General features: G+C 38.7%; 1 protein-coding gene across 1 annotated transcript in view; it reads left to right on the top strand.

Annotated features, from left to right (window-relative positions):
- The window catches only part of LOC111154986 (golgin B1), a 107,761-nt gene that overhangs the window by 44,467 nt on the left and 50,443 nt on the right, over positions 1-12,851 (top strand). Inside the window, exons 9-10 of the mRNA XM_022514957.1 lie at positions 7,798-8,200; positions 9,427-9,536. Of these exons, the coding sequence (XP_022370665.1) occupies positions 7,798-8,200; positions 9,427-9,536 (513 nt within the window). The remainder of the gene's footprint in view (positions 1-7,797; positions 8,201-9,426; positions 9,537-12,851) is intronic.

Here is a 12,851-nt window from a genome sequence, read left to right as displayed (position 1 = left end):
TTGATTTGTTCTATTGGTTTTTTTGTTTGTTTGTTTGTTTGTTTCCATTTCCTTGATTTCTGCTCTGATCCTTATTATTTCTCTTCTTCTACTGGGTTTAGGCTTTCTTTGTTGTTCTTTCTCCAGCTCCTTTAGGGGTAGGGTTAGGTTTTGTATTTGAGACCTTTCTTGTTTCTTGAGAAAGGCTTGTATCGCTATATATTTTCCTCTCAGGACTGCCTTTGCTGTGTCCCACAGATTTTGAACTGTTGTGTTTTCATTATCAGTTGTTTCCATGAATTTTTTCAATTCTTCTTTAATTTCTTGGTTGACCCATTCATTCTTTAGAAGGATGCTCTTTAGTTCCATGTATTTGGGTTCTTTCCAACTTTTCTCTTGAGTTCTAGCTTCAGAGCATTGTTGTCTGAAAATATGCAGAGAATCATCCCAGTCTTTTGATACTGGTTGAGACCTGATTTATGACCCAGTATGTGATCTATTCTGGAGAATGTTCCCATGGGCGCTAGAGAAGAATGTATATTCTGTTGCATTGGGATGTAATGTTCTAAATATATCTGTGATGTCCATCTGGTCCAGTGTGTCATTTAAGGCCTTTATTTCCTTGTTGCTCTTTTGTTTGGATAATCTGTCCATTTCAGTGAGGGGAGTGTTAAAGTCCTCTGCTATTATTGTATTATTGTCGATGTGTTTGTTTGATTTTGTTATTAATTGGTTTATATAGTTGGCTGCTCCCATGTTAGGGGCATACATATTTAAAATTGTTAGATCTTGTTGGGAAGACCCTTTGAGTATGATATGGTGTCCTTCCTCATCTCTTATTATAGTCTTCGGCTTAAAATCTAATTGATCTTATATAAGGATTGCTACCCCAGCTTTCTTTTGATGTCCATTAGCATGGACTTTAAATCTGGAGGTGTCTTTGGGTCTGAAATGAGTTTCTTGTAGACAGCATATTGATGTTTTTTTTTTTTTAATCCATTCTGATACCCTGTGTCTTTTGATTGTGGCATTTAGCCTATTTATATTCAGGGTACCTATTGACAGACATGAATTTAGTGCCATTGTATTGCCTGTAAGGTGACTGTTACTGTCTATTGTCTCTGTTCCTTTCTGGTCTACTACTTTTAGGCTCTCTCTTTGCTTAGAAGACCCTTTCAATATTTCCTGTAGAGCTGGTTTGGTGTTTACAAATTCTTTTAGTTTTTGTTTGTCCTGGAAGCTTTTTATCTCTCCTTCTATGTTCAGTGATAGCCTAGCTGGATATAGTATTCTTGGCTGTGTGTTTTTCTTGTTCAGTGCTCTGAATATATCATGCCAGTTCTTTCTGTCCTGCCAGGTCTCTGTGGATAAGTCTGCTGCCAGTCTAATATTTTTACTGTTGCATGTTACAGACTTCCTGCCCCGGGCTACTTTCAGGATTTTCTCTTTGTCCCTAAGACTTGTAAAATTTTACTATTAGATGACAGTGTGTGGACCTATTCTTATTGATTTGGAGGGGGGTTCTCTGTGCCTCCTGGTTTTTGATGCTTTTTCCCTTTGCCATATTACGGAAATTCTCTCCAATAATTCTCTCCAATATATCTTCTGCTCCCCGTCTCTCTTTCTTCTTCTTCTGGAATCCCAATTATTCTAATGTTGTTTCATCTTATGGTATCACTTATCTCTCGAATTCTCCCCTTGTGGTCCAGTAGTAGTTTGTCTCTCTTTTGCTCAGCTTCTTTATTCTCTGTCATTTGGTCTTCTATATCACTAATTCTCTCTTCTGCCTTATTTATCCTAGCAATAAGAACCTCGATTTTTGTTTGCACCTCATTAATAGCTTTTTTGATTTCTGCTTGGTTTGATTTTAGTTCTTTTATTTCTCCAGTATTTCTCTAATATCTTCCATGCCTTTTCCGAGCCCAGCTAGCAGCTTGAGAATCATCATTCTGAACTCTAGATCTGACATATTACCAATGTCTGTATTGATTGGGTCCCTAGCCTTTGGTACTGCCTCTTGTTCTTTTTTTTTGTGGTGAGTTTTTCTGCTTTGTCATTTTATCCAGGTTAAAATATATGAAGGAGCAAGTTAAATACTAAAAGGGAGGCAAAGACTCCAGGAAAATGTGCTTTAACCAAATCAGAAGAGACCCCAAATTGGGGGGGGGGGAAAGGGGAGTAAAAAAAGGTTAAAAAAAAAAAAATAAAAAAAAAAAAAAAAATAAAAAAAAAAATATATATATATATATATATATATATATATATATATATATATATATATTAGACTGGTGAATAGAACAGGTCACCCATTTAATTTGGGGAGTATTTTGGTCTCTTAGAAGAAACTTTCTCCCAAAATTTTAAAGAATTAAAAACATATATAAGGTTAAAGACAATGAAGGGATGGAATATGGCTATAAAGATGAAAATTTTAAAAAAATTTTCTAAAAAGATGTTGATAAGATAAGTTGGTTGGGAGAATAAAGAAAAAGAAAGTGTAGAGAATTTGCTCATGCTGGAGACTAGAACAAAGCCATGTGCTAGGTTAAGGGTATATTTTGATCTATTAGAAGAAGTTGTATCCCAGATTTTTTTAGGAGAAAAAACCGTATGTGTATACAAAAAATAAAGTTAGATAAAATGAAGGATAAAATATGACTATAGTAATGAAGGTTCAAAAAAGTTTCTTTTTTTTTATGAAAGGTATTGTTAGGATAAACTAGTTAAAAAACTTTAAAACAGGAAAGGGTAAAAGTTAAAAAAAATTTTAGCAGAGGAAAAAGATAAGAAAAATTAATTAACTTTGCAAGACTAAAGAATCATGGGAGAAAGCCATGAATTCCATGCTTTGCTTTGTCTTCTTCTGGGTTCTGCTGTTCTCCTTGGTAAGTGAACTTGGTCTTGTCTGGATTTCTTGCTGATCTAATGGGGGAGGAGCCTGTTGTAATGATTCTCAAATGTCTTTGCCCAAGGTGGAATTGCACCACCCTTACCAGAGGCCAGGCAAAGTAATCCGCTTCGGTTCACTTTCTGGAGCTTTTATTCCCTGAACGCTTTCCGTAGAGCTCTGGAGGATGGGAATGAAAATGGCAGCCTCCCAATCTCTGGCCTGGAGGAGCCGAGAGCTCGGGGCCCCAGTCCTCAGTGTGCCCTCAGAGAAAAGCACTCAATCACTCCCATCTCCCTGGCCTCCATTTGCGCTCCCAGCTCACCCAGCCTGTGACCAAGCATCTCTGTCTTTGGCACACAGCCCCGCCTGGAGTCTCCAAACCCCTCAGATCCCTGTGCTCTTCCGGGGGGGCGGGTCTCCCTGAATCTTGTGGGGTCCCTGCTCACAGAGCAGTGGCCTGTGCCACGGATCACAATTTAAGGTACTCCCGAGTTGAGAGTTCACTCTTCGGCACTTGTCTCTGTAGCCGGCTTCCCTGCTCTAATATCTGTGAGTTTTGCGACACTCAGACACTCCTAATCCTTCTGTGACCCCGCGGGACCTGAGGCCGCACTGTCCCCGCATGGGCTTCACCCCGGCTTAGCCTCTGGAGCGATGTCCCTCAGTGGAGCAGACTTTTAAAAGTTCTGATTTTGTGCTCCATTGCTCTGCCACTTGCTGGGAGCCAGCCCCTCCCTCCATGGTCTATCTTCCGGTCGCTTTGGATTCATTTCTCCGCTGATCCTACCTTTCAGAAAGTGGTCAATTTTCTGTTTCTAGAATTGCTGCTCTTCTTCTCTTCGATCTCCTGTTGGATTTGTAGGTGTTCAGGGTGGTTTGATAACTATCTAGCTGATCTCCTGCTACCTGATGTCGTCTCAACCTACTACTTCTCCACCATTTTGATTCCTCCTCCTCATTGATATCATTTTTAACTTCTTCTCCAGGTAGCTTTCACTTCTGCCCTTAGCAATTCCATGTTGTCACTAACAGTTTTCTCCAACCTAGCCATTGCCTTGATAATTCTTACCCTAAATTCCCATTCTCACATACTGTTTATGTCCATATCCAGTAGTTCTGATGGAGAGGGCACAGTCTCTGAATTTTTCTTCTGTTGGGTGTTACTCCTCCTAGTCATTTTAGTGAGATGTAGTTGAGGGGATGTGTAGCTGAATATATCAGCTGTGATCCAGGCAAAGTGCATCCTGGAACGCTTCTGAGCAATCAGAAGTCATCACCAAAAAGAAAGAAAAAAGAAAAAAAGAGAGAGAGAAGGCCCAGCCAGAATGGGCCCCAAAGGTAAGATTTATAAGGTATACAAACAAAAACGGACAAATGAAAAGACCGTCAAAAGTGAGTGACAAGAATTATCATATGGTTTCACTTATTTGTGGAGCATAACAAATAGCATGGAGGACAAGGGGAGTTAGAGAGGAGAAGGGAGTTGAGGGAAATTGGAAGGGGAGGTGAACCACGAGAGACTATGGACTCTGAAAAACAATCTGAGGGTTTTGAAGGGGTGGGGGTAGGAGGTTGGGGGAACCAGGTTTTGGGTATTAGAGAGGGCATGGATTGCATGGAGCACTGGGTGTGGTGCAAAAATAATGAATACTGTTACGCTGAAAAGAAATTAAAAAAAAAAAAGTAAGTGACAAGAAAAAAAAAAAAAAAAGAACCCAGACAAAATGAACTCCAAGGATCAAATTTATATACTACCAGAACAAAAACAAATACACAGAAATACTGACAGAAAACAAAGATGGGAGGGTGGTTATAAATCCTCAATGTGGGCGAGGAAGGTTATTTTGATTCCTCCTGAGTGTGTCTTGATATCTTTGTTAAAGGGCTCAACTTTCAAGAGATAAAGGGAGAGTAAAACTGGTTTATATATAGGAGTAGTATTGATTAGGGAAAGAGGATTACCTTGAAGTTTATATCTATATGTATATTAAAAAAAATAGAAGAGAAAAAGAAAACAGAAGTATATGTATGAAAAAAGTTCAAGTTAAAAGGTTATTATAGTATATGTTATACTAAACCTCTATTGTAATGGTAAGTAGGTTAAAAAAAGAGAACAAGAATAATGAGAACGAATTAAAAATAAAAGTTGTTTCTATGATATATACAGGTTTTTGGCACAATACTGGGAGCTTAATATATTGTTTCCCCCCATATTGGCGTTTTACAATTTTATGGGGACCCTGTGGTGGTTGTCCTCTTGTTCTTTTCTGGCTTTCTGGGGTAGGGGACTGCTGCATTGTTTTTCAGTCAGTCTTGCTTGGGTTGAGTCCTCCTGCCCCCTGTGAAGGGGCTGGGCTCTGTGGAAACCAGTTTTTCAGGCTTTTGTTCTCTGGAGGTTTTTTTTTCTTTGGCGGCTTTTTGCAGGCTTTTTGGAGGTTTGTTGGAAAGCAGACTGTACCCAGACCTCCGTCTCAGAGAGAAGCCTCCATCTGCTCCCCTCTGGGTGGTCCAGAACACACAGACTCCTCCTCTGCAAACTCCACTGAGCCATGCAGCCTCCCACAGGCAGAGCACTTCCCCAAACACTGTCTCAGGGGTTGCCTGAAGTGCCCACTTGTCTCTGCACCCCCGTGCCCCTAAAACCATGAGCGATATTGGTCCAGGGAGCCCGCTTCTGGTGGCTGCCTTCACTGGGACTACTGTCTGGGGTCCAGACCTCAGGCTGCCACCGCAGAGATTGCACTGAGTTCCTTCAGGCCCTGGCTGGGAGAGTCCAGACCATTGTCCGGTCCTAGAGACCGCTGTCTAGCGCCTGCATGGAGCTTTCTCAGGCACTGGCAGGGAGTGGGTTAGACCCCGGTTGCAGAGTGCGCAAAAATTCTAGGGAGCACAGGCTGGCGCTGTCACCAGACTCCCTCATGTGGGGGCAGGAGTGTGCCCAGCTGAAGCGTGGTGCAAGCCCTGCAACCCCGGGGGCTCCGCTGCACTCTCTCTGGCATGGATGGTTGCTGGCGGTGGCTGTTCTGGGACCGTGGGCTTAGGCCTGGGCCCGTGACTGCCTGATTCCACCAGTTGCCCCTTAAGATCTTTTACTCTTTTTGAGTGCTTTTAACCAGACTCTAAGTCAGTGCTGGTCCCCAGTCACAAGACACTTTTATATTGGGGTATTACTTTCAAATGGGTTGCTTCTGGTGGCTCCCTCCCCTTCTGTTTATCCTCCGATATCAGTCCAATCATTCCCACTCTGCTTTACCTCTCCACTGGTGTCTTCTGCCCTGTAGAGATCCAGAAGTGTATAATCCTACATCTCAGGCTGCTTTCGTGGGTGTTCAGAGTGTTCTGGTAGATAATTAGCTTATTTTAGGGGACCGGTTGAAATGGGGTCTTCTACTTCTCCGTCATCTTGCCCCCTCCAGAGATAGAGAGAATCTTAAGTAGTCTCCACACCCAGGGCAGAGTTTGACATGGGGCTTGATCTCACACCTCTGAGATCATGAACTGAGCCAAAACCAAGAGTCTGATTGAGCCCCCCAGGTGTCTTCCACCCCCCATTTCCACTGTAGTTTCCAGGCAGCATGTATAAAATCATGTCTTCTGAGAATTGATGCCATTTATTCATCCTTTCAACAAATATCCCCTGCTTAAGCGGTGGTGATACAGTGATGAGCAAAACAGATATCGTTCCTTCCCTGACAAAGCTTGTATTTCACATCTTTCATTGTGACTGTTTTACTTTGTGCTTTTAGGTCATGGGTCCTAGTTTCTCTAGAATGTCATTCTGTCCTCCTCTAGTGAGTTTTCCTTCCTGTCATTTTGCTCCTTTGCTATCTTGAATGGTTCTTGTGCTTTATGTACTATCCCTTGTTTGTTTTTGTTGATTCTCTGTTGGCATGAAGTAATTCACCATGCAATATTCCCCAAATCTAAAGTGATCAGACACTGATACTCTAAAATCTTAAGCTCAAGTATCCCATCCCAGGCTGTATCCCATCCTGTCATTCCCTTTCTCAGTCCGTCTTGACCTTCATTCTCATTTAAGGTCCCTCGATCCTTTCACTTTGTTCCTTTGGTATGTTAGTTCTTTCTTGGCCTCTGTCCTTTTCCCATCTGCCTTTGCCTCATGTTTGACCATTTGGACTAGTCTTTTATCAGCCCTTGGATTCCCTGTGCTTTTGTCTCATCACATCCAAGTAGCCAAGTACTAACATGGAATTGGTGCTACAGCCCCCATTCTCTGCTTGTTCATCTGGGTGCTGCATGCTGCTGGAGAAGGGCAGTCATATCCTTGATTTTCAACTCTCTTTGAGGAATTTCTTCCATAGAAACGTTTTCCCATATCTCCCATCCTAATAAAACCTATATCCTGATCCCAAGGCCCTTCTTTAGCTGTCATCAGACAGGTGGGTTGAAATTGTGCCTCTTACTAGATAGTTACTATATAAATAGTTATAGCTACGTGACTTTTGGCAAACTTCCCTTTTTCTCTGCTCCTGCTAATACCTTATAAGTATCTCAAGGCCTCTACGATTTTTGAATTATAATTAGCTGGTTAAATATGACTGTCCCACTGAACTCTGAGTTCCATGAGGGCAGGAACTGCATTCATTCACTATTTATTGAGCACCAGGTATTCAGTATGACATATACTATGCTAGATGCTGGAGAACAATGATGATAAAACAAAGTCCCTTCCCTTATTGAACTTACTTTGTAATGGGAGAGATAGGAAGTAAGAGATAATGGCACAAATAAGTATGTGTGAATATAAATTGTTAAAAGTATGAAGAAGTGAAAACAGGGTCTTACACAATTGTAGGTTTGGTCCTGGGTGTATTGCCCCAGGCTTCACGCAGAAGAGGCACTTCACTATGCATATGAAAGAATGAATTTATGGCTCATGATCATGAGGATTTGCCTTTTTTTCTTAGATTCTCTCTCAGCAATTACAGCAGATGGAAGCTGAGCATAATACTTTAAGGAGCACTGTGGAAACAGAAAGACAAGAATCCAAGAATCTGATGGAAAAGATGCAACTTGAGGTGGCAGAGAGAAAATTATCCTTCCATAACCTCCAGGAAGAAATGCATCATCTTCTGGAACAGCTTGAGCAAGCAGGCCAAGCTCAGGCTGAACTACAGTCTCGGTACAGTGCTTTGGAACAGAAGCACAAAGCAGAAATGGAAGAGAAGAGCTCTCACATTTTGAGTCTTCAAAAGACTGAGCAAGAACTACACTCTGCCTGTGATGCTCTAAAGGAGGAAAATTCAAAGCTTGTCCAAGATAAGAGTGAACAGGCAGTTCATTCAGCCCAGACCATTCAACAACTGGAAGGTCAGTATTTTATTGCCTTTCAAGTCCTCTTGTTTAGCACCTGAGTGGCTCCTATTTACAAATTTCTGGGATCTGTTAATGACATGATTTGCTCATGTCAATTGAATAAGTAGAAGAATTAAGAATTCATCTTTTCTGAACTCATTGTCATTTGTCCTGTCTCTGGCTGAAGGTATAATCTGGCTTAATATTGTAATTATCGTTATGGTAATTATAATGTCTCCTAGATTGGAAAGAATGCTATGTGAAAAATGACCTCCATCTGAAGGGGTCAGTGACTGAAATGAGTAAGATTTGAATTGATTTTTTGAAAACTCAGGGTAGATCTAGGTACATAGGTCGGGAGACTGAACTGAATGGAGTCATCCTTACTTCTAAAGATGGATCTAAATGCTTATAAGGGATAAACTCTTTTTAAGGAAAACTTTTATCCTTTAAGAAGGTTTAATGAAAAGTAATACAGGCGCACCTGGGTGGTCAGTTGGTTAAGCATCTGACTCTTGGTTTCAACTCAGGCTCTGATCTCATGGGTTGTGGGATTGAGTCCCACATTGGGCTCCACACTCAGTGTGGCATCGTGGCATCTGCTTGGGATTTTCTCTCTCTCCTCCCTCTGCGCCTTCCCCACCAGAGTGCACATGCTTTCTCTCTTGGTCTCTCTCTCTCAAATAAATAAATAAATTAAAAAAAATAAAGTTATACATGCCTCTAATTTAATTTAATTCTGATAGAATGTTTAAAGGAAAGATTTCAGAAAGGCTTAAGTTTAAGATCTCTATTGAGGAACTAAACATTAACCAGAAAGCCTTGGGGGACATTAAGTGGAAACTGTATCATATGAGCACATTGTCCTCTTAACTGGACTATGTACATGTTTAGAGTTGTGCTATATTATCTTAGTGGGATTCATAATGCTTCATTGAAGAGTGAAGAAAATAAAATTTAAAAATACTAAAGGCATTTTCAAGGGGGAAAGGAAAAATGACTTTGTGAAAAATTCTAAGACCATTTATTTGACCTTTTAAGGAAGAGGTTTACTGAGATGGCCTTTGGTCCTTCAGAGCATTTAAACCATTAAAAACTGTTGTTAAAAACATGTTATCATTGGTGTCATAGTTTTAATTAAGAGTGAATAGCATGTGGTGTTATCTCTAGAAGGTAATAGCTTACCAAGTTTCAGATTGGCAGCAGAGATCATTTCTATTTATTGGCTTTCTTTTCCTTAGATCAACTCCAGCAAAAATCCAAAGAAATTAGCCAATTTCTAAGCAGACCAACCTTGCAAAAACATGAAACAGCATCTCAGACTTCTCTCCCAGATACTGAGGATACACAGGTAATTAAATGTATACTTCTAATAATGAGTATGGTCTGTTAATCTCTGCTATACCATACTTGGGTGCTTTAATGAGAATTTATTCCAGAAAGTAATATAAGCTTGCTTTAATCCTGAAATGTTATGTCTTTTATGCCTGATAAGATGCTTTTTTGGAGTTGATTCCATTTGAAAGCAGTCATGAAAAACATTAATTTAGTGTCTCAACAATGATTAATGAGAAAAATTAATAGATAACAAGCACCATGATCTCAGGAGCCTTTCTGATTCTAAGGTCTTAAAATTCTGTATTGAAAACAAATCATTGTTTTTGATCTTGTAATCAGTTTTCTCAGCTGAGAAGTCAGTTTTGTTTTTGGTAGACTGAGATTTGATCCACTTTAATGCACATAATTCAGTCTAACCAGACTTTAAAGTCTATTATAGAAATCATAATTCTCCCATTAATTAATTAACAGTAAAAGCTTTAATTGCCAATTAGCTGTTGTTTGGCCAGTATATTCTCTTTTCCTTCTCTAAAAATCTCTATGGGAAGCTAGATTATAATCATCAGAAGGCTGCTTATTCAGCATGATTATCAGAACAAGGAGAGTTAGTTTGATGATCTTAATTGGCTAGTGTCAAGCTAGGATAGCTGGATTTATTCATGTCCCTTATAAGATGGACAAAACTGACATACATTATGACCTGCAGAATTCCATGGTCCCTGGGCAGTACTGTGCATTGATAAAAATTTTTGCTTCCTGGTTTCTAGCATCTAGGCTATCCAATCTCTTCTATTCTCAAAATCACAACTTTTTCCTCCAATGTTTAAGAATGGTTTTCAGTAATTGCAAAAAAAAAATGGAAAAAATTTGATACTGAACATTTGTATACCCACTATCTAGATTCTGTCAACATTTTATTATATTTGCTTTATTAAATATCTATCCATTTATCCGTCCATCAATTCATCTTATTTTTTTGTATTTCACAAGTTAGAGACATGAGTACCTTTTTCAGCATGCATATCATTGACTAAATTTTAATATTTATTAATAGTTCTTTTCCTTTGAAGTAAATTTTATAAAACATGAAATGTACAAATATTAAGTGTACCTTTCACTGAGTTTTGTCAAATGCATACACCTGTGTTATCCAAATCCCTGTCAAGATATATCACTATCGCCCTACAAAGTATCCTCATACGCTTTCACAGCCAATCACATCCTAACCTTCTAGAGCTGACCAATGTTCTGTTTTTTTCACCATGGATTAATTTTGCCTTTTTACAACATCATGTATATGTAATCATGCAATATATATGCTCTTTTTGTGTAAAGCTTCTTACACTCAGCATGTTTTGAGTTTCATCCAAATTGTTGCGTTTATCATAATGTACTCTTTTTTATATTGCTGAGAAGTACTCCGTTTTGTGAATATACTGCATTTTCCTTTGCATGATTGTGCTATAATTTCTTGTTGATGAATACCTGGGCTTTTTCATGTTTTGGCCATTATGAATTAAGCTGCTATAAGCATTCTTATACAAGTATTGTGTGGACATATGTTTTTATTTGTTTTCAGTAAATATTAGTTGAAGAATTGCTGGCCCAGAGAGTATGTATTTAGTTTTATAAGAAACTGGCAGATCATTTCCCAAAGTTGTATTATTTTATATTCCCACCTAAGATACATGAGAATTCTAGTTGTTCCACATCTTCTCCAAGATTTAATATTGTTAGTTTAAAAAATTTTAGCCATTCTAATGGGTGCATGGTGGTATCTCATAGTTTTAATTTTCATTTCTCTGATGACAAATGATGTTGAACATTTTTTCTCGAGATTCTTAGCCATTTGTATGTCTTCTTTTGAAGTGTCTTTTCAGGTCATTCCTCTGCTTAAAAAATCAAGTTCTTTGTCTTTTAAGGATCAAGTAGTAGGGATTCTTTGTATATCTTGAATGCCAGTTTGTTTTCAGATCTGTTTGGTGACTGTTTTCTTCCACACTATAGCTTGCCTCCTACTCATATTCTTCATGATGTCTTTTAATTAGCAGACATTTTATAATTTTGATGAAGTCTATTATTTATCAGTTTTTTATGGATGTCATTTTTCTGTGTCCTAAACTATGAAACCTTTGCTTAATGCCAAGTCATGAAGAATTTTCTCTTGTGTCCTTCCACAAGCTTTATGGTTTTTAACTTTCCCAGTTAAGTCTCTGAACCTCACATAAATTTTTGTGTGTGGTGTAAGGATCAAAGTTTATTTGGATTGTTGACAGTTTTTGGCGATCATAAATAAAGCTTCTGTGAATATTCTTTTACAAATATTTGTTTGGACCTATGCTCTCTTTGCTCTCAGTAAATATCTGCTAGTGCAGTGCTTGGATCATGTAGGTATTTGGGAGGTTTTAAGATCCTGCCAGACTGTTTGCAAAGTAGTTGTACCATTTTCCATTCCCACCGCTAGTGTATGAGAGTTCCAGGGATAAGCCTCACTTGGTAATAACATATTTTGTTGAATTACATTTGTTAAAGTTTTGTTTTAAAGTTTTGCGTCTGTGTGCATGAGGAATATTTGTCTGTTGTAGTTTTCTGTAATTTCTTTATCTGGTTTTGCCGTATGAGTAATGCTAGTCTTTAGAATGAATTGGGAAGTATTCTTTCTCTTCAGTTTTTTTGGGGAATATTTTGTGTAGACTGGGTACTATTTTCTCCTTAAATGCTTTGTGGAAATTCACCAATGAAACCATCTAGTCCTGGAGTTATCTTTGCGGGTGCATTTTTCTTTACTAATTCCATTTGTAGCTGTATGGTTATTCATCTGTAGATGAATATCTGTAGAACTTTTAATATCTGTAGAACTATGGTGATGTCAGCTCTTTTATTCCTGATTATTTGTAATTTGTGTTTTTTTCTTATACAGGTTAGACTGCCCAAAGGTTTACCGACTTTACCGATCTCAGAAAACCAGCTTTGGTTGTTTTCTGTTTTCTATTTTATTGATATCTACTTCAATCTTTATTATTTCCTTTCTTTTTTTTTATTTTTACTTTGGATTTGATTTCCCCTTTTCTTAGCTTCTTTTTTTTTCCCTTAGCTTCTTAAGGTTGAGGCTGAGGCCCCTGGTTTGAGAACTTTCGTATTTCTGACATAGGTGTTTTGTACTATAAATTTCTCCCTACGATCTTCTTTGGCATATCCCACAAATACTGTTGTGTTTTCATTTTCACTTAGTTCAGAATACTGATTTCCTATTTGATTTTTTCTTTGCCTTGGGTTATTTAGTTTCCAGATATTTGAGGGTGATGTGCCCAGAACTCTTTCTATTACT

Source organism: Enhydra lutris, unplaced genomic scaffold (genome assembly GCF_002288905.1).
Source record: "Enhydra lutris kenyoni isolate GAN:26980312 unplaced genomic scaffold, ASM228890v2 scaffoldscaffold39, whole genome shotgun sequence".
NCBI lineage: Eukaryota > Metazoa > Chordata > Mammalia > Carnivora > Mustelidae > Enhydra > Enhydra lutris.
The sequence above is the reverse complement of the archived record's forward strand: the minus strand, read 5'-3'. Positions and strand labels throughout refer to the sequence as shown.